At 37.1% G+C, this 27933-nt stretch overlaps 1 protein-coding gene across 10 annotated transcripts in view; it reads right to left on the bottom strand.

Moving 5' to 3' along the window:
* Positions 1-27933, bottom strand: part of CABCOCO1 (ciliary associated calcium binding coiled-coil 1) — a 263455-nt gene that overhangs the window by 54780 nt on the left and 180742 nt on the right. For all 10 annotated transcript variants that reach the window (XR_005602171.1, XR_005602172.1, XR_005602170.1 and 7 more), the window contains 4 exons: positions 25706-25836; positions 22637-22806; positions 19399-19543; positions 15202-15274 (listed from right to left, as the gene is read on the bottom strand). Coding sequence is in view for 7 of the 10 variants with exons in the window: in XM_039553754.1 (XP_039409688.1) it covers positions 15202-15274; positions 19399-19543; positions 22637-22806; positions 25706-25836 (519 nt within the window). In the remaining 3 variants the exon portion in view is untranslated. The remainder of the gene's footprint in view (positions 1-15201; positions 15275-19398; positions 19544-22636; positions 22807-25705; positions 25837-27933) is intronic.

Below are 27933 nucleotides of genomic sequence, written 5' to 3'. Positions count from 1 at the left end.
TTCATCATCAAACCATCTTCTACCTGCATTTTCCTCGGATCTTTTTCGACCGAAGTATTTACCCAGCTCAACTCAATTAAGCTTATGACATCAAATGAGCCCAAGGAGGGTGGCTACAACCTTTCCAGACTGAGGGAAGAGTAAAGCCCTCAGGACTGCATGCAGGGGAAGACAGGAGTACACTGGGTATCTCCCGATTCCTCCTCTTCTTTGGACCCATGCATTAGTCCTACCCCTTTTCTTGTTATTGAACTGGTTGTTGCCTTTCCTTGTCTCCACAGACACCACGAACCCATTTAATGTAGGTTATGAAGCAGCAGTGGGATGTTAGCTTTCTGTCTTCAATGATGTGCTCTTGAACCAATGACCTCGAAGTGCAAAGCTGTGTAGATCTTTACCATTCCCTCGATAGCCAGGCCTTTATTCATCAAGTTCATAAGCAAAACCTGTGTGCAAAAGGAACGCTTACTCACAACTACTATTACGGTCGTTCTGCTGGGGCTGTACATTGCACTGAAAGAATATGAATTATAAAGTGCATGGCTTAGTAAAATTTAAATTAAGCAAATGTTTAATATTAAGACATTTCATCTTTTTCCAAAGTTCGGCAAATTTATTACAGAGCACTGAAATTGCACTTCAAGCCCTAAGGCTCGCAGTGTTGGAGCCTGCTTGATTAATATAATTAAAAGAATAGCATAACTCAAAATTTATTAAATAATTAAATATATGCAGACTTATTGTTTACTTCCAACTGATAGCATGATTTCTAGCTAAAAATTTGCACTGCTTCACAGCTGACAAGTTGCTAGAGCACATCCCCTTTTTCCTGCTGTGCATATGATTAAAAGAGCAGAGGTTAAACACAGCAATAAAAAAAAAAATTGGGGAATTCTATTTTTGGTCACAGTGGTGCTTAGTTCTTTCCTCTCTTTTTTACAATAAGCAGGTGCTGCTGAAGAGGTGGAAAGTCTCATGGGAAGAGGACATTGAGCTGGAGAAGGGTAGGAAAATGCTTCCTTGGAAAGAATTGTCCTCCCTTCCACAATCACTACATATCTTGTATTGCATTTTTCTACCTTAGCCAAGACCCAGCTTGCAGGAGAAACCAAGCTATATCCATTAGATTACTGGACATACATAGCTTGTGAGACCTGATCCAGAGGATTTCTCAACAAGGGCAAAGCTCACAATTTTATGTGGCATAAAGATCCTGCCTTACACAGTGCTTGCGAGCCACTCACACCTGCATGGCCAGCAAATGCTGGCTGGCACACCGAGGGCTCCCAGGGGTCACAGAGACAGGTTTTATGGGATGGAAATCTTATTTTCTTCAGTATGAAACCACAGTAAAAATGCCTACCTTTTCTGCAAATGTTGCCTGCTTATCTTCATTTTCTCCTGCAACAATTCTGCTTTCTCCTTCAGCCACTGCACTGATCAGCAGCCCCTCCCAATACATGAGGTGGAAAGCCAATGACAAAATTAAAACAAGTTGGCAAATGTACCTATATATACATATTTCATGTCAGCACAGTTATGCTTTAGAAATTATGGCAACAGCAATAGAATTCTGCTGCTGTGATCATGGATAATCAAAGCAAGCGAAAAAAAAAAGGCAGTGCTGAAATATTTTCAAAGGTATGAAAGTCTTTACTGTTGTGTAATTTAAATTTACTTGCCATCACTTGAAATTTCCTTTCGTCTGCGTGATTAGAATTTAAATGCTCCCAAAGTACATTAACAAATATAATTCCTGTTATATTGCAGAAATACTGCAGCAACCTCCTCTTAATGCTGAAAACTAACTAAGCTCCCTAATTTGCTACAGAAAATACAAAGCACAATTAGTTAAAATGTTTTCAAATGAGTCTTATTTGGGAATGACCCACAAGATGAACCACTATAGCACTTTCTACTCTACTTACACAGACACACATACACCCACACATTACAAAGCTACTATTTTCTACAGTATTAGCAGTAGAAATTATGTAGCAGTATTTTCTACAGCTGTAAATATGGGATGTTTCCATTTTACAGAGAACATTTCTAATGTAATAGTTTTCAGTTTGAGGCCAAATTTTGCCGACATTACACATCATGGTAATGCAGTGTTTATTTTAGATACAATCCTAGTAGTTCCCCTAAATTTACTTGGGGCACAGTGGATTGAGGACACATGAATGGAACAGTAAATCTTAGCTGCTCACTCACAACTTATACCGGACAATGGTGACAGAAGGGCAGACATTACAAGCCCTCTCAACCATTATCCCATGATAAATTTGTCTAAAAGTCTCCATCCCAAATTCTTTAATTTTCAAATTCAAGATGTTCTTGATGAGTAGAAATTACTGTTCCCTGAAGACAGAGTTCCACAGAACATTAGTGTCACAGTGAAGATTTTATGCAGCCTGAGTAAATTGGGTCTTAACTGGGAAGTAGTTGACAGAGTCAACCTGACCGCCAGGTAAAAATAAAGCTACAATGCCCCGCTGGAACACCACTGTTTATTGTAGCATTGGTCAAGTTTAGTGTACTCTTCATGAGCACCTCTAATTTTTCCCCACCGTACTGATCTTACTGGATTTGACAGGCAGAACCCTGCAAGCAGCACAAATCTACAAAAATGACCTTTTACACAACGGAATTCCACAAAGCAGGGTTTAGTTTGTTAAGTCATGCTACCTTTTCTTTAGTCTTTGTCCATTCTTCTCCAATTGATTTGGTAGAAGGAGAAAATGAAAATGTAAAAAAAATCAAATTCTATGTGTCTGTGTAGGTTAGAGTTATTGGTACCTATCTGATTAAGAAATTTATTTTGCTAATAAAATTGCTAGTATGTTAACAGATAAATGCTAAGGAAGAAAGGAGATTTGTCTTTTTAATTGTATTGGTTCACTACAAAATGAAACGAAACCAACTCACATTATGGTCTGCAAAGCTGTAAATGTGTTAAAATGGCAATTAAGCTCTGAAAAACTTTAAGGCTTAAGTCCCAATTCCCAGAGGAATCCAGTCCCCTGTGTAATACACCATGTCCTGCTGACCATTTAATGTACAACCTTTAAACTTTCCCGTTCCCTAAATAAGCTTCCTTACCACAGACTTCTACATTTTATTCTAATGCATATGGGTTGCTGCTTATTAGTTTGTGTAATGTTCCCACTACTATGAAAGAAAGAAAAAAATCCAGCAATCCAGGAGACAAATTCTCATTTTATCTTACACTTGTCAAATATTAAGATTCTCCTAGTCTGTCAGATTTCTAAGCTTGTCTAATGTCTGTCATTTGTATCCAAAATTAATAAAGTCTATCCATGCTGTATGATTTTCCAGTTGCTCTGATTCTGATTATGCACAATAATTTGTAATTTAAATTCACAAAGATGTGCCAATGTATTTGTGTTGTCAGTTTTAAAGGCTTGGCCTTTTTGACTCTGATACCAAAGCCATGTTCTTTCTGCTCACTATAAAGTTCCAGTAATGCTTGGACTGACCAATTACTCCTGGTAATTTGATTATGTACCCTCTTTCTTTTATTATTTACCCATTTAACTGAGGATTGATCATAACAAAGAGACAATTAAACATACTGCAATAAAACCAGTATGAATAACAAGAGTAGGAACTGAAGACAAACCAGCAGTAGTTCAGAAACACAGAGATAAGACTGAAATCCTGTCTTTAACTTCTCCTATTGTGTTTGGCTGTGTCAGGGCTGCAAAGAAAAGGATATTAATTTTACATTCAGTAATTCAGAGAGCTCTATTTGCAAGCAAAGAGGAGGGACAAAAGATAAAATCTGTGTCATGGCAAAATAAGTAACATTTGGCTCCTTACTTCCACCTTGACAATTCCTTGATTTCTCAAACAAAACATGATTATTAAACAGAAATGAATGGTTCAGTGCACAGTTCCACACCAGCATGCATGCAGTATCAATAGACTCAAGGGGTCATTCTCAAAATCGACAGAAACATAATGACATTTTTTGAAATTCCACCGGAGGGCATCACAGTGGACCAATGGTAGGATTATTTAAAAAAATAAAAGGAAAAACAAAAAAAAGCCACACAGAAAAAAACAATCCTCGTTCCCCGCCCCCACCCTCCCCAAAAAGTCACCAGCTTAGGCTCTCGCCCTCACTTTCTTTTAACCTAGACCTGCCAGGACAACAGCAACGCTAAAAACTGGAAATAGTCTACTGTGACAAGCCTAAATGAGAGCAAAACTTTTCAATACTTCATTGGAATATGACCATTACAGGTAATTTAATGTTTCTGCAAATGTAAGTCTTCAACTACATCCTAATTCCTGAGGAATACAAAAAGCTGGCACAGTATCTTTCTTAGAACAAAAGAAAATCATTAAGATCCTAAATGTATTACAGACAGAGACAAAAATGATAAATGGGCACCATGAATACAAAATGAATGCTAAGAAAAACGCTGAGAGAATGTAAAGCAGATATTCAAAGTAGAATAATCTCTAAGGAACATCCCTAGCACTCTCCCATTTTATTATACAAGAATACTACATGCATTGGTTGCAATGTATTGCAATCTTTTCACAACACACAACATCCAGTAGATCCAGAGACAGACCTGAATTCCAGCCTGTTAATGCCTGAAACTTGTCCACAGCCTTGATCAATGCAAAATTCAAGACTTCTCAAGCACAGGATGTTCTCACAACTCTGAGACCATATTTGGATGGTCTTCCTATAAATGAAGCATGCAACATTCATCTTTATCACTTACAATCTATGCCATTTCCTTAGATTGTGTTCACAAGCCAAATTTGATATGCACAGTCAAAATAAATGACAGTGCAACTGCACGGGAGATATTTTTCCTTGCCTAGTGTTATTTGAATAGAACAGAAACAACACACCAAGCACATGAATTCTAATACTAAGAAAGTAGTCATAAGCATATTAGCAGGTAATTCATGCAAAATGTCCTTTTCTGTGGGAGTGGTGACAATATTTTCTGCAATATGTATTTACAATATTGTTGGATTCTTGTAGAACCAACCAAAAAGGTCAGAAGGAACCACTTGTCATAAAGTGAGAGAGCAGAAACTTGAGGTATTCCAGCCAAAAACATCTGTATTTGTTTAGGTTTTATCCTGGACACAGCACCAACTGTGACGTAACTCTGCAGAACCTACACAGGCTCTGACATAGGCTTTGCAGTCAGAGGACAAAATCTGAGGATGAAATCAGCCTAAAAAAAAAAAGGTGAACACTGACCACATAAGCATCTTAAGGTCAGCCAAAGAGTCTGCCTACTCTAACAAGTAGGAAAAAGCAAACATTAAGTATAAACAATTATACTCTCTTTGCTTTAAGTTGGCCAAGAAGAGATGCAGGATGAGGTCACTACCAAATTTTCAACAGTGCACGTGGGAAGCCAAACCATAAAATACTTTAGATAGTAGTCTTGACCCTGAAGAACACCAAAAGGCTGCAGCTGCTGTGTTTCCAAGCCTGCCCTGAGGAGATACAGTATAGTCTACCTATTCGATGTTGTTTTTCTGAGTGCTGGAAACACATAATGAAATCTCAGCTTCCACAGAAATGCAGTGGATTTGTGGGAGACACAGGAAACACAAGGCTAGCTAAGGCTGATGGAAGTGACAGATGGGAACCTACTTCCCAAACCAGAAAAGGAGACAGTGAGGTTCAGTGAACTGGAGCTGGTGGGAGCTGGCCATCAGCCCACACTGAAGAAGGGATTGGAAGGACAGAATTTCCCACCCTGCTCTTTCGCTAGCAGCCTGCAAACGACTCCTGCCTTGGGATCAAATGGTGAAGGAAACTGCAGACAGGAGAGAAAGGGGCCAGAACCAAGTCCCTGCACTGTCACACCTGGGCTACCTCAGCCTGATCTCTTTGGGTGCACACCAGCTGCAGGGGAAGGAGGACATGGAGAGCACACTACACCCGAGTATGTGTATGGCTCTCCTTCCAGTACCATTTGGCAGCTTATTCCCATATTTCTGGTGCCTTACAATATTGTTGCAGTGTATTTAGACTCTCATGAAAGAATCAAACATTGTGCTTTGGATAAACTCCATCCCTTTGCCAAATGTTTTCCTCATTTAAGCCCTAATAAAAACATTTTGAATGATTACACTGAACCTAAACGGTGTTGAAGTCTTCCAAAAGTCTAGCAAGCTACAAAGAACAAATAACACAAATGCTGAAGAAAACAGTTGTTTTGTTAATATTCTATTTACACAGCTGGATTCTTAGGAATTTTACCCATCTGTATATTTAGTAAGCAAGGCAAATTAATGCTTAGAATTGCCATTTCCTAAGTGAAAAACAAACCAGTAAAATGAAAAGGCTTCCCCACAATCTGTCTCTCTCTGCCCCATTCCAGATAGACACGCACACCTCCCCTGTAGCCATGAACCACGAAGTAACTGGAGAGGATTCTTCACAGACAGATGTAATTTATAACAAAGGCAGGAAAAGGCAACCCTAACTCAGAGCTTGCTGCCCTTCCTATAAAGTTCACCTCCTTACCAAGAAAAAGCAGAGAATAATTTGTTTGGTTTCTGTACTCAACTCCTTTTTCTTTTATTGTGAAAAGTTTCCATTGTACTTTTATGTTTTGATTATTGAGTAAGTTTAGAGACTTGCCAAATAGCCCTAGATTGTTAACAGACCACCACTATTTAACTTTGAATGCTTTAACAAAATAAAGGCACAGTTCACATTAATATTCGATGCCCTCATTTTATTTATTATCTTTTCTTTGAAATTTAAACAATTTTCCTAGCTAAGGTTTATTAAATGTAAACCTAAGTAGCAATATAAGTTACCCCACATACCAACCAGACATCCTATAAAACTCAGCTTTCTAATGAGTAACACCACATTTTGCTGAGCTTAGCATATTCATAGGAAATCAAAATAATGTTTTATGAATTAAGTATTCAAATACATCAGATTCAATGTTCAGTAAAAATACTTTATGTTGTATCTTATGACAAGTCATAAAATTCAAGGTGAAATTAGAAGACATAAAAACTTTCTGGTGCATTTTAAAAAGGAACTTTCAAGGATTCCAAAACTTGTCTGTTATTTAGACTTGGATTACATTTGTCCTCATAACATCAACTAAACAGATGAAAATTTATTAAAATGTATATCGATTATAAATCATCACAGTAAAGAAATGTCATGCTATTTATTTATATGAATAAGGTCAACATGTTATTCATAACATAAGGTCACAAGATGTATGAATTTGATACATAAATATTCACCCGTGGGGATACATTCCCATGAAATATCACATCACTTGCCCATTCCACAGATACTTTTATGAATACAATTTAATCTTCAAGATGATGAAAAGCTGCAGATAAAGGTAATGGGTACAAAACAGTTGTTCATTGTAGTATAAGGTCATGGATCCCTGTCTGCCAATTACCAAAAATTATGCAGGAAATTTTGGAAATAGGGCAATTGCTCTGGAAAACCAGTCTCCAGTAAGTCTCACTGTACAAGCAGGCACAAAAATGGTACCTGCTGGCAAACAACTTTAAAAAAAGGCAGCTAAATTTGAACCAGCAAAATATAAATGAAATGTGGCACCTTCTTGAATAACTGCTTAATCCCTGCTACATTACATGGAAGAGTTTAACACCAAAAATAGCATTGTTCTGCAGCAGACATAATGCATTGGGCTCAAAATAAAATGTCTCTGTTTTCTTTTTTTGGCAGATTCCTTTCAAGTTATGTTCTTTGAACTTCCTAAAAATTAGTTATTGTGCAAATAACCTTCTGCCAACATGCCAGCAGCAGCCTACCTGGCTCTCACCAGCTTATGTACAAAGCCCTTCCAATGGTTTGGCTGATATAGAACCCTGTTTTCTAGATTCCTGTCTCCCCAGCAACATGCCCTATGGAAAGCTGAGGGCACACCACAGACCCCTAAATCATGTGGGCCTTGCTCCAGTAGAGCCAGCTACACTGTCTGGCACCAGGATGGAGCTGGGGCTCTGAAATGATCTTCAAGAGCACTGCTTTGGTGTCAGGGAGTTTAAACACAGACATGTAAGAATAGCAATTCTGTTAAGTGTTTATTTTTTTGTTTTAAACTGGAATTAAATCAAACTGCAAAAAATCTCAGATTCTCCTATGAAACAAAATTACTGATCTTTGCTCAGCTCCAAGTACTTTCTTTTATGTTGGTCAAGTAAAACAAGTAGAATTCCCAAAGGGCACCAACAGAGTGAGCTATTCTGGAATACTAGAAAAGTAAAACAAAATTCATATCCTAATAGTCTGCCTTCAGTTACTTTGCTTAACCACTTTAAAATTTGTCCAAGTCAATAAATTTCTGCCAATCTCAATGTCTTCTATTAAAATTTACATCTTGATTGATAACCATTTTTAAACATGTGCTGTAGTGTTCTGATAGAGCACTTAATCATTTGGATTGTAGAACATTCTGATGAATGGCAGAAACAGGCTGTCATTAATGTACTGACTATCCTTCCAGTCAAAGCCTACAATTCCTAGCTGACCTGCATTCCAGCATATAAACAAGCCATTACTGCTCTTATCACAACTACGTGTTTTTACATACATACAAACACACACATACGGAAATCAAGCCACTTTCTAAATAAATAATTTAAAAACTCATAGAGCACATCTGTGTATATATTAATTCCTGCATAGTTCCAGAAATGTTTTCCTGCCAAGAATTCAAGCTTTTTCCCCCTCTCTCTAACATCATACAGTCAAAAATCATGATGCTTTGTCAACTATACAACTGAACTAAAAAGTGATCATGAGCCTCAATTTTTTTTTCTCCAGGATCTTTAGCTTTTTATCCTCCAGGGTGCTGAACAATGTGACCCCAGTCACTTCTCAGTTTAATTCTGTGTATGTGAATAGATCCATTGAAATTAAAATCCCCAGTTTGTCAAAAAGAGGTGCTTGTTGAAACGCTGGCTGGGTCAGAACCATGGCGCTCAGCACACTGAAGGCACAGCCCATGTCAGCTATTTGGCATTTGTCCTGCCTGAATTCTTTTCTTCCGTGACTTCACGCACGTTACTGAGTTAAAAAGCAGGCTTGTTTTGTATTTGATGTTTCCTAAGAAAATAATTTAAAAAACGTTTTGTTAATCATTCTCTAAAGCATTGTAAAAGTACTCAGCACTGGCTTATGAATTCCACCAGCTCTCTGGAACTCTCAGCACTTTTCAGGGCAGAGCAGTTCAGCTACCAAAACTCAGGAATGTTGAAACTGCTGTAGAAGACCGTCAGCATGCGACCTACATGGAAATGTAACTGCTAAAGGTCAGTGTATCTCCCCTACTGACACATGAGTATACCAACACAATCTTTGGAAAACAAAGGTTGCTTCTTCTAGGCAAGAGATGCTTCAATATTTGAAGTAGCACTGCACACAATTCCAACAGACTCCACTTTTCATTCAGACTAATCACAAGTCCTTCAAGATCTCTGGTTACAGCCCTAGCAAGCCTCAAGATCAAAGGGCTGGATATCTGTGAATTTTGTCACAAAACCCACTGGCTCTCCAGCTGTTTACCTCAGTAATTCAGACTTGGGTATGACACACTTCTGTAATGGACATCAAAAATTTCCCCTCAGACATCAAAAGTCCACGTACCAATTTTAAACATCCATAATCGGAAAATAATGAACCTACTCCTGAGGCTGTAGTTTTGATCTTCATAGCAGTAAAGGCTTGAGGGACATGTTTTGAAGGAAAAAAATAAATAAGAGCATGTAAATGAAAGAGAAATGGAATGTAACACAACATCAGTTTATCAAAGATACACAATGCCAGACTAATTTCATAGTTTATTAAATAAATAATTTTCTAGACAAAAGCAATGTGAGAGACACGATCAATTCATGAGTGAGCAGGAATACCAACAGATGGAACTGAATGGCCTTGAAGACTATTCACTCTTGTATTCAATGACAAATTGGGAGGTGACATTGGGGGGATATTTTATTTTTTAAACCTACAGTGCACTGGGAGTACCTCAGCTAGAAAATACAATAACAAAGGAGAACCAGAATAGCAGATGTACGATGAGACAGCCACATGACACAGGTATAAAATGTGCTTCTAGGACCTATCATGTAGGCTATTCCCAGCAGAGGAAAAGAAAGCACTATTGATATTTTACAAGGCCTTGCTTTTATCTCAGCAACAATATTATGTCAGTTTGGTCACTTATGTTCTAACAAAACTGATCTAAAGTGGAACAATTATAGAAGAAGGCCAACAGGATGACAAGAGGCTGGTATGGATGTAAGAACACGTGTATCAAAGTCTACCTTGAAAGCAAAGATTAGAGGAGGCTGGTTTTTCTAGTCTAGCTGAATGAAGGCTGACAATAAGATTGCTGTCTCTTTATACACTAGAAAAATAAACACTGGGGATGGAATGAGAGCTAAAGGTCAATACTGGCACAAATTGGCACAAGGACAAATGCACATAAGCTTGTCATGAATACACTCAGACCAGAAATTGAAGTTTTATAACAATTACAGAAACCAGGCACCAGGGCACTTCTTAACTGAAAGAGCAAAGACAAAAAAAGTTAACTTTTTAAACTGGAGTTTGACAGGTTTCTGAAGAGGATTATGAATGTTTCCCTAGGAGAAAGCAGCATGAGAGCTGACAACTGAAGACATCCCTTCCAGTCCTATGCTCTTCTTGATGTCTTTGCCATGGTGATATTTAGAAAACAAAGCTACAAAAAATCAACTCACTGGTTTTTAGGCACTACAAATATCTGAAACCTCCAGGCTTTGAAAAGCACTTCATTAGCTGGAGAATGAGTTTCTGTGGTGTGAACTGATATGCTTGTGGAAATGTTCTGGTTTCATACATCTCTAAAATGCAGTTCTCAAGAAATCATTGAGCAAATTTGTTTAAACAATGACTGATTAACCAATCTAAATATGCAACACCTAATGAGGATTACGTATCAAAGTCAAGTCCCAGACTTTAGGGCTTTTGCCATCAGAAGAAAAAAAAGCTTTATTAGCTTTCAGAAAGCATATTCTTCCTATCCACCTCCTTAAATTCAAACACAGAAGGGATTTTGTTCAAACTTAAAAAAAAACCCCAACCCAACCCACAATTGGATAAGGACCAGACACAGTCCAAAAGCTTAATGCTTCAGAAAGTAAGGAGTACATGGAAAGAAAGCATTAATGGAAACTGTTTTGGAACTCTAAGTACAGAGGATGATATCTAGTGACTGCTATAATACTGAATCTGCACTGCCATTAAATTTAATCTTCGATATTTTTATTGCAACCTGACCCACTATGACATCTCTGAAGAAAATTACATTGTACAGTACTATTTCAAGAAGTCAAACTTAGCTAGTCATCTGGGCCATAAAATAGCAGATTACTCCATCAGGCTGGCTAAAGCAACTAGGAATAAAACTAGATTTACCAACCACATTATTTTTATTAGGAAATGTTTCAAAGCAGACATAATCCCAAAAGACCTTAGCCTCATACCATCCAAAAATACACAACAGAGAGCAGCAAAAAACATGAACTGCAGTATAAGGTGCAATTTGTAAATGAGAGAAAAAAATATTGCAAGATATGTCATAATATATCATCCTATCAAAGCAAAATAAATTAACTGAACATAGAAATAGAAAAGAATAAAAACTTCTACACAATTAATGTATTAACAATTTAAACCTTTGTTATAAGATCTGACGTGTTACTAGGAATTGCTCCATTGAATCCCTGCACATCAAGATTTAGTCTAAACTCCTTTTGATTTCCTTGAAATTGCAAGCTAATATAGGTGTATTAAATCACAGCTAGAGAGCAAAATGTCCAGAACAGGCAGAAGGAAAAAACCAGTATCTTTAACAGCAATATTCCTGAAGAATCCTGCTATGGTAGCACTACTTGCATTTTATTTTGGATCATAGCCACAGAACAGCTAAAGCACAGCTTCTTCTGTAATCATTCTAAATGGGGGGAACTGCTCATAATAGTAACAGGAAAAAAAGGCAATGAATTTACTTGGCAATCTTAACACTTCTCAGCAATTCCTTGTACCGTCATGTTTTCTAACAGGTATTCATGCATACATAATATATAGGTCTTTGTAGATCCGGAATGAAGGAGAAGTAAGGGATTTGATAGCTGAAAAGGCAAGTTTTAAACTTTAAATACTGTCAAAGTAGGTTAGAAGTCTGATGTGTGTTTTATCATCTAACCAAGCATTCATGTCTTTATGTTTTAACCTTTTTTTTTTCTAGGCAATATGATCACCTCAGGAAGTTTGGGGTTTAAAGGCTTTAGCCAATGCAAAAAAAGAAGAAAAATTAAATTAGCCTGGCATTTGTTACCTTTTCTAAAAGACTTGAATACTGTCTGTGTTTTACAGAGGTGGCTTTATTATGCTAGCTGCATCAAATGCAGAATATTAATCAGACTGTGAAGCTCCACTAATTATGTGCTACATTTAAATAACTTAGATTTTGTTAAGTGGCACGGCCACAAATATTGTATGCATAATCTGAGTTTTGAGTCATTTCCCTTTCTTGTCTGATTTTATTCTACACAGGAAATGACAGGGTCATTTGGAAATAACTGCAGTGAAAGATCAAAAAGGAAACTTGATTGAGAACACTGTATAATTGCCTGTGCTAGAGAAAAAAAAATTCCAATGACTTTACAACCCATCGCTATAAGATTTCTCTGGAAAACACACACTGTGGTTTCCCTGAAAGGATATCCATTACAACACTGAGTACAGCTTTTATTTGTTGTAGCTGCATCTCTTTTAAAGAAGCAGCTCTTCTCCTGAGGCTGTTGGGCTTTTATTCAGTAGGTAATTCTTTCGGCACACATACTCCCTGAGCTAAAGCCATTTCAGTGGAAGCAAATCAATTCTGTTGAAGCCAGTAATTTCACTGACTCATCTCGAAGTGTTCATTTGGAAAAGGAGATAATGCTGTAATTAAGCTCTTGGAACACCGTGGTTCTTGTTATTTGGGAAAATCTGGCCATTACAATTTACAGTGTCCTGTTCCAAAAGAACAGGCTTTTATTGCTGGAGCTAAAGGAAAACTTTTTAGATATTAGTTGCACTCAGCTTAGAGTCAGGATCACATCCAGCTCTGGGCTGTGGTGTGTCTGCAGTGGCGTTTTTTGTTTTTCGGTAAGACATTGGTCTACATAACAGGACAGCAGCCAAACTTTCAGCACAGATTTACTATCTACTTTCAGCACATGGATTTCCCAGTCGATCTCCTGTTCCCTGAGCAGATGCACTGTGGAGCAGGCAACCCCAGGTGTGCTCCTGCCACAGGCACACACACTAAACCATGGCAGCCCCAAAAACTCTGTTCATCTATGGGATTGCAAAATAGAAGTAATGATTTCCTTTATGCATAAGAATTTCTAAAAAAACAAAGTTGCTGTAAAAGAATTTGAAATCTATGCTGGGTTCACCTCTCATCCCATTTTAACACACGAAGCAAGTGCAAATAATGCCATAAATTTGTATGTGCAGCTTCAATGCCCTAAACTTTTACTTACTGAAGAACAATGCATCACCCTATCAAAATAAACTCTAACAGAATATAAGTATTGATTTTCTTGGGTGTTGGAGTGTGGTTGGACAAATTAAAAGCTCTCTGCCATGGAGCTCAGAATACAAAACAGACAGATTAAAGTGAAGTGGCACCATAGGTAGGAAAGGGCCGTAAGGGAGTTACAGCTAAAGACTGTCATGCGGGGTTTTGTGACAGTTGTAGCTGCAGATGGCACTTGTTGCTTGAATGGATCATCACCAAAGTCACTCCCTGAAATCCATTTCTGCCATTGCCCAGAGGTGCACCCTCAGCAGAGGTGGTGCTTCCCAGCAGAGCCTGCCCAGGGCAACCCGTCCTGCAGCTGGGACAGTGCATGCTGATCTCACCCACCCAGAAATGCATCTTCAGGAAACATAGACGCATTTCTTTTAAGCTGGTCTAAAACCTTTTAAGATTCATGACCCAAATTTACACAAGACTCACTTAATCAAAGCCTCATTAATATCGTTTTTACCAATTAAGAAGTGCTAGCCATCCATTGATCTAATTACCTAATATAAAAACCCCACCCTAACACAGTAACGCTGAAGTTCTGCTCTACCTTTGTATTCACAGTTTTGTCACCAATTTCATCGTAGCTGGAATTTTAACCCACCTTGTAAATGATGAGAATTATTTCCAAATATTTGCATCCATGTCAAGAAAAGTCCTTTTTTTACAACATGTCTACTTAAAGCAACATGGAAAGCAATTATCCCACATCATCAGAGTCAAAATACCAGCTGAAAGTGTAAAGGAATTTTTCCAGTGCATTAATTTTAACTTCACTGTGTACTGATAAGCTAAAATATAAGTACTATCAAAAAAATTACACTACTGTGCCTCTCTGGGCAACCAGTTGGCTCCTAATACAAATTTAAAATGCAAGTATTTTTTAATGTATTGTAACATATATCCTCAAAAGGCACAGTCAAGCTAAAGGAAGGTTAATTTGATTAATTGAACCAGTCCATTTGATTAAAGGCCACATCCTGCATCAACACATTTTCCTACGTATTTTTTCACGTGTAAGTTAGAACACATGACAAAGTTCGCCGTGAAACCAACTCACTATTGTTAACTGAATTCTTTCAAAATGCTCAGTTTTTAGCTCCCTTGTTTTTTTGCAGCCAGTATAATTAACTCTTGGTGGCTGCAGTAGAAACAAGACTCTGTACATGCACATGCATACATCTCTATTAGGGCTCTGGTCAGACTAGGCATGGCATACCACCTTTTCTGATTTTGACTGCTGATTTTAAAGCAGAGTCAGACTCACACGCTGCTAATTCAAATTACATGCATCAACTTACAAACACCTATACAAGTGTTCCTGATTTAACACAACTAATGGCTTAGCCAAGCAATGCATTTTTTTGAAATCCCAAATTAATTTTGAATACGAGGATCAAAAACATCTTAACTTGCGCTCTTTAATCAGCCATTTTACGTTAGTAATGCAGGGACGTTGACATGAAGTTGCTTTGAGCAATATAAAACATATGCCATGGTGCACTCGTTAAGTAACTCTGCATAATGAGTTCCATCCATATAAATGACTCACCTCATTACTTATCACAGGTTCTTCTCTACGACCATGGAAGAGGTATTCATATTCTTTATAGTGTTTAAATAAGCTGAAAAACAAGACAATATAGACCATTACAGCTGGAAGTTTTTGGAAAGGTAACAACATTACAAGCTTTGTTAAACTAAGAGTTAACCTCCAGCATGGTAACAGTTCAAATTTTAAAAAGAAACAGTTGTTTAACCTCAGATAAAACATGCAGCATATTTAGTTTGCAGGATTTATTATCAGATGGCTGTAGAAAATACAGTGTGATACTTAAAAATCCATCCACTTAGCCCTTATGAAATTGAACTCTGAGAAGACAAAGTTCTACTCTGAAAAAAGTAATCCCTGAAACGCTTATCACCAGGATACTTATGCCTTTAATATCAGCAATAGCAGACAAGAAGGAAACAAAGCCAAATCAGCTTTCAGATTCTGGGATGGGCTGCCAGTACAGGGAGAAAGTTTGATCTTGGAACACCAAAACAATAGAGAATAGAAGAACTTATACTCTCAAGGTCACTTTGCAAAATCAGTGTATTATTTCCTCAAAGAAAAACTAAAAAAACAGATTGACACCAAGCAGCTTTGTGTATTACAACAAAAGTAACTTTAAATAGACTTTGTCAATGGCGTAAAATATTTATCTTCCTTAAAACACGTATGGCTTTCCGTTTCACATGTTTTAAATAATTTTCTTTGTTTCCTTTTCTAATGATCAATGATATGGCATTTGTTTAATCAAAAGTTTTGTTTGTCACAGTCCATCTGTTGCAATTAGTTCTTCTCTTACAATCATGATACAGAACTCCTGGCTTCTGTCACGTCATTTTGACATATGATTTAAAACACTGCTCTGTGATTTCATAGCAAGTCCAGGTTGAAGAATGATTCCAAGAATTTATCGCAGTCCTGCCTGCTGTATCCATGAAAGGTACAGCAATATTTGCAGGGAACATCTGTAACTGGTTCCTGTGCTTTCTGGCTAGGGACAGGACACAGGTTCTTTTCTTGGGAGACCCATCAGCTGCATCAGCAGTACCTTTGCCTCGGTTCCTGCAAGGCCCATATTAGAAGACTGGCTGCCAGCAGCTAGAGGCTGCCTTCCTCCAAACCCCAAACACACAGGCAATTAAATAAGTTCTTACAGTCTTTGCAATTTGATTTAAGTATATTTTTATTGCAGCACTTCACCAAAGAATTCCTAACATGTTCAGCGGAGACACAGAAATTATGTTTAAAGAGAGTTCAAGACAACCTGGAAATTACTCACACCGATTTATAGAAATACATGTCCCCTTTCATATACACCTGTAATTTGCTAAAATTCTAACAGGAGTTATTTGAAAAAAGACAAAAAATATTTTATGAACATCACAGATGTGCAAGAAATAAGACATATATCCTTCCAATCAGATTGGCAGAAATTATTATTTCAAATTTGCTCTCTTACTTATCCTAGTGCTTTGGAAGGAAGACAGATTTACAGCACCTAAAAATCAGGTCTTTTCCCCTCCCCCTCCAAAGGTAGTATGATATTCTTTATGGACTATGTTACAGGTACATATAACTTAAAATATGTACCCAAAAATATAAGTAATTATTTTTGGCATTTCTGAATTTTATGTCTTTATTTTTAAACAGACCTCTGTTCAACCTGGCACCCCTAATCCTGTATGAAGGAAAGAATTCCCCCACTTAATGCTCTTTAAATCAAATCACATAAATTAAACATCAGCATTTATTTAGAAAAAACAGTGTAGTTTCTTTCTTCTATCAGGCATTATATAAAATACCCTTTTTTGTTTCTATTTTTTTGTGAACAATTAAAAAATTCTGTACCAGTGTTTCTAGCGATTACACAGAAATAATTTTACTTGTGTAAGTAAGATTGTTAAGAATAGGCCCTCTTATGATGTCATACGAGAATCTGAAGGTGATTAACAATGACATATTTCCCCAGCTCCACTGCTTCCTGAAAAGAAAATGTCAGGAGTTATGCTGATGTGTGTTTGCCCAAGGAGACAAGATAAAAAGATGATAACTGTCACCTTCCACCAAACCTGGAGGTGTCATTGTAGTTGCTGCACAGTTTGCGCCAATGTGGTTAAGCATTTGTCCCTGTTTCCATTATAAATCCCGTGGGTTTAGAGCTCATCTGTAAAAATGTGATCTGAACTACAACATGTCATACTGTCTTGAGTAGAAAAAAAGCTACAGGCCTATCATTTAAAATTAAACAAGAAAAAATGTTGAACTAATACATTAATTTGAATTGCAATAAAACTCAACCTATTTCTGAGTTCATAAAGTTTAAAGTACACCCATTTAAGTGTGCCAATTCCACTCTTATTTAGAAAAACATATTCCAGTGACTGGAATAATGGATTGCATAAACTGGACACACATGATACATTTCAGTGTATGTGTGCACATCCATGACGTCGCCACAGCATACATTTGTAATAAACTGAGCAGTTTGGACATACAACCACATATTTGGTGGCCAAAATACCATTCTGCTGCAAAAGTTTTGCAGCTTGATTGTATTCCTGCCCAGTTAATACTTTGGTGGTAGTAGGATGGAGCACCTAATCTCTTGGACGAAATTCTTGTGACTGTGAAGGAATTACTTCATGGACAAGATATCTCTCAATGGATAATTTACACAAGAGCTATAGACATGCTATTTGGAAAGAACATTTGTTCCATATAAATATACAAAAGACACAGACAGGAAGGGAGAAGTAAAAGGAGTTGAGACATCTCAAATGCCAAGTTTCCTTTTAGTTTAGGGCTAGTACTTGGCAGGACATTAGTTTGCCTTGACTACAGAAATTTGAGATTTAAAGAGATCTTCCCATTTCTTATGGGAAGAACTTTAAGTGGTTTATATTTTCCATGAAAAAGAAACAAAGGAAAAAAATCAGAGAGCAGGAGAAAGAGACAAATTTTATAGCCCAATCGTAAGAGAAATCGCCTGTGCTGGTTTAAATCCCCATCTGAATCCAAGTACTCTAAACTGGAAGGCTAATAGCTACCCTAGTATTTTTGCTTTTCTTCCAGAGAAAATATTTTTCTGCATTCAGGCAAACAGTTAAAAACCTCCTCTTTGCTGTGTTAAACTTTTCCTAAAGAACACTCAGAAAATTCCCAACAAATCTATGTATGGATCAGTCATGATCTTACTCAATTTTAATGCCCATCTGCCACAAATCCCCCCTCTAGCCCCCATTTGGGTCAGAAAACGGCTGGAGGGCTATAGCTGCACTACAGTGGATGAGCATATACTACAGGAGTAACTTCTTAATTTTCCATCTCCTTGCCCCTGACATTCATGGATGGTTAAACAGCTTGAGAACTGTTCTGTCCATCATGTACTGCAAACAGGGGTATGTGAGTACAGCCACTGCCTTAACCACGGCATTTCAGTGGAAGAAGGTGTGTACATGTTACTATACAGTAAAAACTTTATACAGGAGTGTGACTGTTGCTATCAGACTCAGTATTTTTCTCAAATAAATAACGAATTTAATGCTTTTTGCATCTCTTTCTGTGTCTCTGTTTAAAAGCCAAGACACGTCACAGAACCTTTTCATGTACATACTGGACTTTTGCTGATTTTGAAATGCAATATATTTACGACTCCTATATGATCATAACCTTAATTCTGTAAAGTACAAAACTTTAAATCACTTCAGTCCACTATAACTGTCAAGGCCAGACAAATACTTAGAGTAACAGACAAGATCTACAATTTTATTCAGATGGAATCTAAAAATAGCTTTTAAAAGCAAATGAAGAATATTGTTCTTACACCACTCTGTTTTCTTTTATCACTCAAAACAAAACTCAAAAGGAATATTTTCAGCATAACCTTACAATTTGATAAACTTCCAGTCTAAATTTATTTTCTGGGCTTTGACATCTGAGGCCATATCTTTATTGCTCCTTGCATATTCTCTCTTCTTTTTCATGATTTAAAGTTTGGCATATGCAGTATGTTGGCACAGTAGGAAATATCCAGTAAAATAATAGCAAAATACTAGTAACAGTAGTAGTAGTAGTAGTAATAATAATAATAATAATGGTTGATTTTGTTGTTTTTGTTGTTACTGTTATTTTATCAGTCATTCCCCTGCTATATTAGATTAGTGAAATAAGAATAGATTGTGTAGAAATAAATACCTGATAACCAAATAATCAATGATTGCTTTGGCTTGCTCAATGCTGAACAAATTCAGGTCACCTCTTTCTTCTGAATCAGTTTTGCCTATTCCAGACATTGCTCTTTCAAGTTCTTTTAAATTATTTCCCAAGGTCATATGTTTGTCTGCAAAGTAATCCCAAAGAACAAAAACTATGAATAAACATGACAGGGTGGGATGAGTTTTTTGGCCCATTTTAATTATAAGACTTCTTGAAGTTTTAGTTATGACCCATCACAAAACTGAAAAAGCAACAGCAGTCAAACGCTTCTCTCTGTTGCCATTATTCTCATCAATAAAGTGTCCATTAAAATTTCATCACAAAACCACCACTCTGCCTTCACAAAGGAAGAATCACAAAAATGGTGTTCAAGACACTACAGCTTCCCCTCTTACCTACGCAGAGAGAACCACAGGCAGATTAATATGCAAATTTGAAAGGAAGAGTATATTTTTCTTTAAAATAGCCTACTGCTTATGTATTGTAAAACATTATTCTTCTGACCATGCCCCTTGTAACATAAGCCACTAATACAGGAACAGATATTAAAAACGGTGAACAATATTTTTAAGTGCTTACAGCCATAAGAGAATAAACATGAATATGCATAATACCCTGTATGTGTCATCAAACTTGGAGACATTTTTGTATCCTTCCAAACCAGATAATTACTTTACATTTTTACCCTGGAAATCAAAACCAAATGCCAAAACAGGTTGGAATTAGAATTTAAATTCTGTTTGTTAACTGTCCTGACAAAAAGGAAAATCTGAAATATATCAGTGCTTGCTGAACCTATAAAAAGAAAGGATTCATTTTTCTGATTTGCACAGTGTCTGCTGTCACTAGAACCATGGGGAGTTTAAAGAAAAAGCTTCAAATACAATTTATTTTTTCCTTTTATATCTAAAAAAATCTACAGAAAAAAACGGGGAAATATCCACCAGTGGTGAAATAGATTTATTTTCCTTACTGTTTTATGTCTCTACTGATACACTCCTTGGGTTTTTTTGTGCAGAAAACAAATTAAAAGACTTAGAAGACTTCTGTTCTTTTATAGTTTTGACCTTTAGTGGTACAGTAATCAAAGACTTGAAAATTTTACCTCACTTTTCAGTAAGAGAGGCAGCACAATATAAATAACCATATGGGAAGGGACAAGAAATAAACACAGAGAATGTAGAGGAAATAGAAGCCATAGGAAATGAGGAGAAGCAACAGAACCAGAAATACCACCCTTTGTAGGGAAGTGAAGGCACATAACAGGATCACCTAGCCCCTGAGTCTGTTGCCAGCTCATCCAAATTTTCTCTTTCTTCTGCACACCTGATTCTCAGTCCCAACCACCTGTCTCAGGAAGACTTGCAGAACTTCTGTGAGGTAAGGAGCACCTTACCCTCAATGGATAGAAGAGGAATCAAATCACGTGACCCATTCTGACTCCCAATCAAGCACGGCCTCCAGTTTCCGAACCTCAGTTTTCCTTGCTCCTTTGCCAGCCTTAAATGCATTTCCACTACCCTCCTTCTCTAAATCCATTCTTCCTGCTCAATGCTACCCTTGCTACTACAGCCAAGTCAGCTTAATTCTCCAGGCTGATTGGGTCCAGTGCAGGGAAAGGAAAAGAAAGGGTCACTAATATAGAAGACATCAGAATTTTGCTTTTAGTTGAAATGTTTGGTAATTACAAGAAAATTCATCTCAGCCCTGGGCTACAGCATACTTTGTAAAATGGATTTTTCAGGGGACTAAGCTGTGAAGCAAATGTAAGAAGTTTCCTGCAAGCATTTAGAAACTACATTTTCTTTCTCTAAAAACCATGTATATCTTAGCCAAATCTAAATGGATTTTCACAGGACAGCAAAAAGCAAATTCACAGCTTTTGCTTGCCAAACCTTCTATCTTTACCTCAGAGCACCGGGGCATTAGACCTGTCAAAAAAAAAAAGACACAAAATAGGTTCTTTTTCCCACAGCCTCTGTCTGCAAGCCCACTGAACTGGTTCAGTTGCAATTTTATATATAAAAATTCGCCAAAAGCAGACAGTGTCGTGGAAAAATTCAGCTTAAAGAGTTAAAAGTTTGGCACAGCTTAATGCAACTAAGATGACATTCCTGAAAAACGTCAGTCAGCTTTAATAACGGGTTGTGCTACCAGCCTGTCGTGTACACATGTATTACACGGTCTCATAAAACTAATTTCTGACGGGTTTCCATTCTGCTCCATTGTTATAGTAATATAGTTAGCATATGTTAAGATACTTCCTCATTGGAGACAGGAAGGACAACTGGAATTCCAATGATCATAAAGCACGTACCTATTCTGTCAAAATTCCAAGTCAGAAAGGCCCTTGAACTAAATTACAATGAAAGAGTATAATAACTATTAAAAACTTGATTTTAAATATTCGCCTTCTCTTTTGAATGAAACTGCTGAGTCCTTTCATTCTTCCTCTGGGATGGACTTTTCTCAACACAATCACCTTCAAAGTGAATGTTAAGCAAGCATCAGGATCTCTGAAAAAGAAGGTTTTAGAGGACACTGCTACCATTTTTTTCTGGCTATTTCATTCCCACTAGATCAAGCTTCATGCTTTGTGGCAAATTTCCTCATAGCCACAGGAGCTGTGGTCCCTTCATTGTCAGTTTTCCTCTTCGGCAGCAATGCCAGTTTACTTCCCTCACCAGTCCTTAGTTAACATATATTCTGTGCCAGAAGTTCAGCATTTGCCATATAGAAAGCTGTCTGAGAGTTGACCTCCAAGGATAAAATAAATGTAATTCACCTGCTGTAATGCTACAGGATGCACTGAATATCTCAAACAGCAGAAAAATATGCCCAAGGCTACAGTGAGTCAGTCACTGAGACAGCTGGAATTAGAATATAGGAGCTCCTTGCTCTCACTCTACTGTAATTATTATTTATTTTATCATAGCAAAGAAAAGGTCTCTTCAGGACCTGGCCCATTTGTACCACATACTGTACAAACAAAGAATGAGGAATATTCTGCTCAAAAGACTTGAGTTTTCTCTAACAAAAATTCAACATCTGCCAGTAAGAATTATTTTCAGGCACATGGGCTAACATACCAACATTCAAGAGGAAAATAAATCATTTCACAATTACTTGTAATTAAATATCACTTTATTAAAATGACTGGGAAACATTCTTGCCTTCCACTTCAGATATTTATTTTACAATTCTTAATTATACTTACCGCTGAGGTTCTCCAAGGCGAAATTTAATAGATCCATGAATCCTGAGAGCTGGATAAGACTGAAGTTCATTTCTTTAGCCCACCAAAATCCTGCAGTATAATAATCTAGTAAAATACCTTCTTTCAAAGATGTCTTTAGTTGTGTAAGATTCAGAAATTCTTCCATCTTTCTAAAAAGAATTGCAGAGTAAAATAATGAAATTAAAAAATAAATTGCAGATTCCAAAGTCCAACGTGGTCTGCTTGCAATTGTATCTATATTTTTTATTATTAGTTGCTATATTATTCATGTGTGCATAATGTACATAATTTCTTGAATTGAGCTCCATCAATTCCTAGGTAAGAACATTATGATCAGAGGACATATAAAAAAGTAAACAATCACCTGCAGGTTTCAGCAGACACTGTTCAAGTGCTAAGATATGACTAACAAAAGAACAAAAATTAGAGAATTACAAAACCAAATACATTTAGAATTCCAGAGAAAAAATGTGTGTTTCATCAGGAACTGGTTTGTGGGATGAAATGACACAATTAGTCTCCACTTTCTACTATCACACTTTCCCTCTGATTGAGATAATTTTAGAGTAGTAATAAGATCTTGTTTCCATCTCAGGATTATTTTCCATGTGGCCCCTGATGAAAAATTACATTTGAAAATTAATGTAAATAATAAAATATATAATTACTGAAAGTAGCTAAAATATTTAGAAGTTTAAATTGCATTTCCATAATGGTCCAAACATTTAAAAAGAGCCTTATCCCATTTTACTGGCACACAATGAAAATTTTCCCACTTACTTTAACTTGCAAAATGTATGAAAAAATACACTCCCTTGTAGGAGGCCATACTGTTGCTGACACATTTATGTCTACTCTATCCAAACACAGAATTAGTTAGGTCTTTTATAATAACTGTCTGCTTTTTTCCACATGAAGAGAGGGGATGGGGGCTAGAACTTGGTTTCAATTCTTCCAGTACAACTTCAGCTATGTCTCAGGTTTTACATTAAAAAAAAAAAAAAAAAAAAAGTTTTACATTAAAGCAATCCTTTGCTTCATAACTACAGCTGAGGATGCAGGTGCCAGGGATCACAGTTTCTAGTCCCCTGTAAAAGAGCAAAGTTTTCCCAAGCCCTGCTGCCTTCTCACTCCTTCCTACGAAGGACATTAATCCCAGACGTACTGATAGCAGCCATTAGATTTTCAGGGGTTTCACCGACACAGTACAGACACGCTGTCAAATGAGATGAGTTTCTTTTTTTAATTAAAGCCTCAATAGCTAACAGAGTAAAGCATATAATCCAATCAGTTTTGTTTAAAACATGTATTCCTTTGTTCTGCATGACAAATTTGTATGGCTGCACACATGCAAGTCGGTTAAAAACACTTAACTGTGTCCTGAAATAGAAGTGGAACGTGGCCAGCTGAACTTTCCAAGGTTTGAAACAGTCCATATCCTCTCTCTCTGAAGCTTCTGCCAACTCTGTGTTTTCATAATCAGAGCTTCTCAGGGATTTAGATTTTCTCTGATTCTGCTACCAATGCCAGTACTCATCTTTTCAGTATTTTGTAAGGCATGTCACTGACAACAGTATCTGTACATGATGGGGAAATGATGGGGCAGTTAGATTTCCTAGTTACCCTCCCTGCTTTTTCTTTCTTCATGGGGCTCCAGTCCTATGAAGATGGACAGCAGTACCAAACTCCCTGAGAGATGGGAATGCAGGACATTAAAACTCTCATACTGAACCAGACCTATTCTGATTTTCTAACCTTAGCTGTGGCCTTCAAACTGCTTTTGTAAATAGACACAACACACTGTGGTAAACAAAATTTTAATGCTGCTGCTAAACTGCTTAGTGTGCATAAAATACCCTGTAACTATGCTCCTTCCAGTAAGATGCAGTATATACTTAAATTCCCCCTGTACAGTGTGTATATATAAATACATATGTGATCAGCTGAGACTAAAAGAGAATATCATCTTTCAGTGTTTTTCTTTTTAATCTTAATGAGAAAGTTGCACGAAGAATTGTGTCGTTAAGCACATTTTAGTCTCCAGTGAGTCGTACACTTCAGTCTCCTCTAAATTTAAAGAGACCTATTGTGCAAGAGAAAACAGGAAAGGAAAGAATTTTTGTATTATTATTTGATGGTAGTAAATTTTCTTTCCAGTTTTCTTAAAAAAGATCCCAGAAAGACCTTTCCTCCATAAGAATAGTGACAAATAGGAAAACAGAGTATGTTTCAGGAATATTTTAAGCTCAATTAAATGGTTACCTATTCAGATGAACAAAGTTGGATTTTATATATTCCCCCACCTCTTCCTTCCCAAACTAGACCAGTGGCCCAGCCCTTTGGCTTTCAACTCCCTAAGAACCTGCTAGCAGACACAAGCGCTCCTAAATAATTTGTGCACTTCTGGAAAGCCTCATCTTTCAAATATAAGTCTGGAGTCTCAGGTTAAAATCCTGGCCTCCTAAATTCAGCTGCTATTAAACACTAATAACAAGAGAGAGTGTTGGTACAGGAAAGACAAGATAGGCTGACATCAGAAGTCTTTGGCTGTCTCCTATTTCCCCAGTGCTCCACAATGGTGACCTACTAATGCCTTCTTGAGCTTTCCATCCCTTACTGAACTTTAAAGACCTTTTTGATTTTTTGGTAACTCGTGTTACAGTACAGAATCTCAAAGGTTTTAGCAAAAAAAAGTTACCAAGTGCGACTTATTAAAAAAAGCTCAGTACTGACCTATTCTTATTTACATCTCAGTATTTTGTTTACAGTGTATTTAAAGCTATTGTAAATTCAGAAACCACAACAATATGAAACACAAGTGGAAAAAAAGAAGTCTAAGCAAAATCAAGATATACAGGAAACACAGTAACCAGACTGGATCTGAGATCAACAGTATTTCTTCCATCTTTTGTGATTATTAAATATCAATGATTTAACTGAACAATTAAACACTAATGACATAACCACCACAAAAGAAATCTAACAAATAGGCTGCCATTTTTATTTCATTATTATATGGGTTCCAGCATTGTTGTCATTGCTACTTACTTTTCAACTCCTTCCAGATTTTCTTCTGACAAGGCAGTAATTTGGGAAAGAGAAAAAAATGCCCTATTAATAATCTCCTTTCCACCTACATCATCCTGATCATGGTCTTCTTCCTGATCTCGGACTTCTTCCTGCATACATACATATAGGAATGTAATTTAAAAAATGTTTATTTTATTATGTCAGTAACTTATCTAAATAACATTTTTATATTGAGGAGGTATGCAAGGGATTAATTCAACAAATGCCAAAAATGTAAGACAGCTATAATTATATGGCAGTAACACAATACCTTAACACATTCTCACTAGAGAAAAGCTGGGCAGATACATGGAACATAGTATTTTTATCATAAATTCATGTGGGAACACTGTGACATATTATGTGCTGCACAAGACTAAATTAACTTGCAAGTAAAAACAACAGAGATTTAAAGGTGCAAAAGAATCCATGAATCTAAATTTGACCAACATGATACTGCATTGCACAATAATTAAATCTTAAAATTAAGTTTCTCCTAAACATATTATGAGAATACACACTTATTACTATGCTATTTGCTTTCCACCCTGTACTTGATTGCATTTTCATATTTACTGTCTACACTGAATCTTTCCCTAACCAAGCAAAAGTCCAAGATGTTTGTTGCAGAAGAATGATACACACACAAGGATCTGACAGTACTGTTCCTGGGAAGGACGTACATGTTTTAGGGGATAAAAACCTGAACCCAAACTAACAATTCAATGGTCTTAGAAAAAATAGGAACATTTTATGGTATTTCACGTTGTGTGGTCATTGACAAAAAAGATATTTCAGTAAGAAATCTATGAAATGCAAAAAAAGTAGAAAAAAATCCCCTAAAACTGTTTCAAAATAGAATATGTAGGTGACAAAGTGAGGCGTCAAAGCACATTATAAAATGTGAGATGAGGCAGCCCCTTCAGAGAGGTGAGGGCAGGGGCACAAAGGACAGTGGTCACGGGACAGAGTGCTCCAGTTGAAAGGGACCCACAGTGAGGCAGCATAAGAAAAAATAATTCACTATAAACATATTTAAGCATTAGAATACATAACTCAGAAAGGCAGAGGAATCTCCTCCTTGTAGGCTTTCAAGATCAAACTGGACAAAGCCCTGTTGGGCACTGGGTGCTGGCCTAGCTCTAATGAAGCAGCTGAACCTGTCCCAAAATGCCTTCCAGCCTCCTGCTGGGAGTCTGTCTGGCCTGACCACACAAACACCTGATCACAATTTGCTGGTAGCAGGTACACTTGTACATCTGCAGGACCTGGGGTTTAGAGAAGTGCAGCAAGGCAAAGCTTGCAGAATCCTGCTTCCAGCTCACACGGGGAGAGTGAAGCAGAATTCCTGACACACACTGATTTTTGAGCCTGACCAGCACTGCTCTGGGCTGACACCAACTCACTCCAGCGCTGGTGAAGGAGAGCCCCCAAATAAAGCTACACTACTCCCCCTGCTGCTGCTGAACTGCAAGATGTACTGAAATCTGGGACCAGCTGAAGAACCACAGTCAAGAGAGACGAAACAAGACTGAGAGCAACAAAAAACACTCACTCAATGGACAGACTATTCTTCCCCTCTCTAATTAAGTACTAGAGTACTTTCACACTTCAGTAAGAAAAATTACTGTTCCCAACTGTAAACAAGTCAATCTCAGATACAATGTCTCATCAGAACAGGAATGGCATAAACGAAAGCTTCCTTCACATAGTTAAGAGCATGACGTTAGTTTGCTTTTATTAGCAATAATTTACACAGCATAAAAAAAAATAATCCTACAGTCAGTAATGCTGCTATAATTGAAGCTGCAGGGAAAAAACAATACCTCTACATGCTAATATTATACAATTATTGAAAGACCTATTTTAATAAGTAGAAAAAATACAAACGCTTTCCTGAAGTGGTGTCAGAAATCTGTTGAACATGAGATTTTTTAGAAGCTGTGGAAGCTGAATTAAAAGAATAACTGATATTGATGTTTTGGAAACTGAATTAATGCTCCTCCCTCACTTTCTCTTAGGATGTTCAATACATAGGATACTTTAGTATTTATAGTGACCACCACTATATAAATTACGCATTACTGGTCAGTCAGTCAACATCTTACTGGGCATACTTGTTAGTAAGGCAAAATGCTAATATTTTACAAGTTGCAGTTTAAACTGAAGAGATAGGCAGCTGCTGTAACTCAGTGTTGCAGATAAGG

This window comes from Corvus cornix, chromosome 6 (assembly GCF_000738735.6).
Source record: "Corvus cornix cornix isolate S_Up_H32 chromosome 6, ASM73873v5, whole genome shotgun sequence".
Lineage (NCBI taxonomy): Eukaryota > Metazoa > Chordata > Aves > Passeriformes > Corvidae > Corvus > Corvus cornix.
Note: the sequence above shows the minus strand (reverse complement) of the source record. Positions and strands in the feature narration are given on the sequence as shown.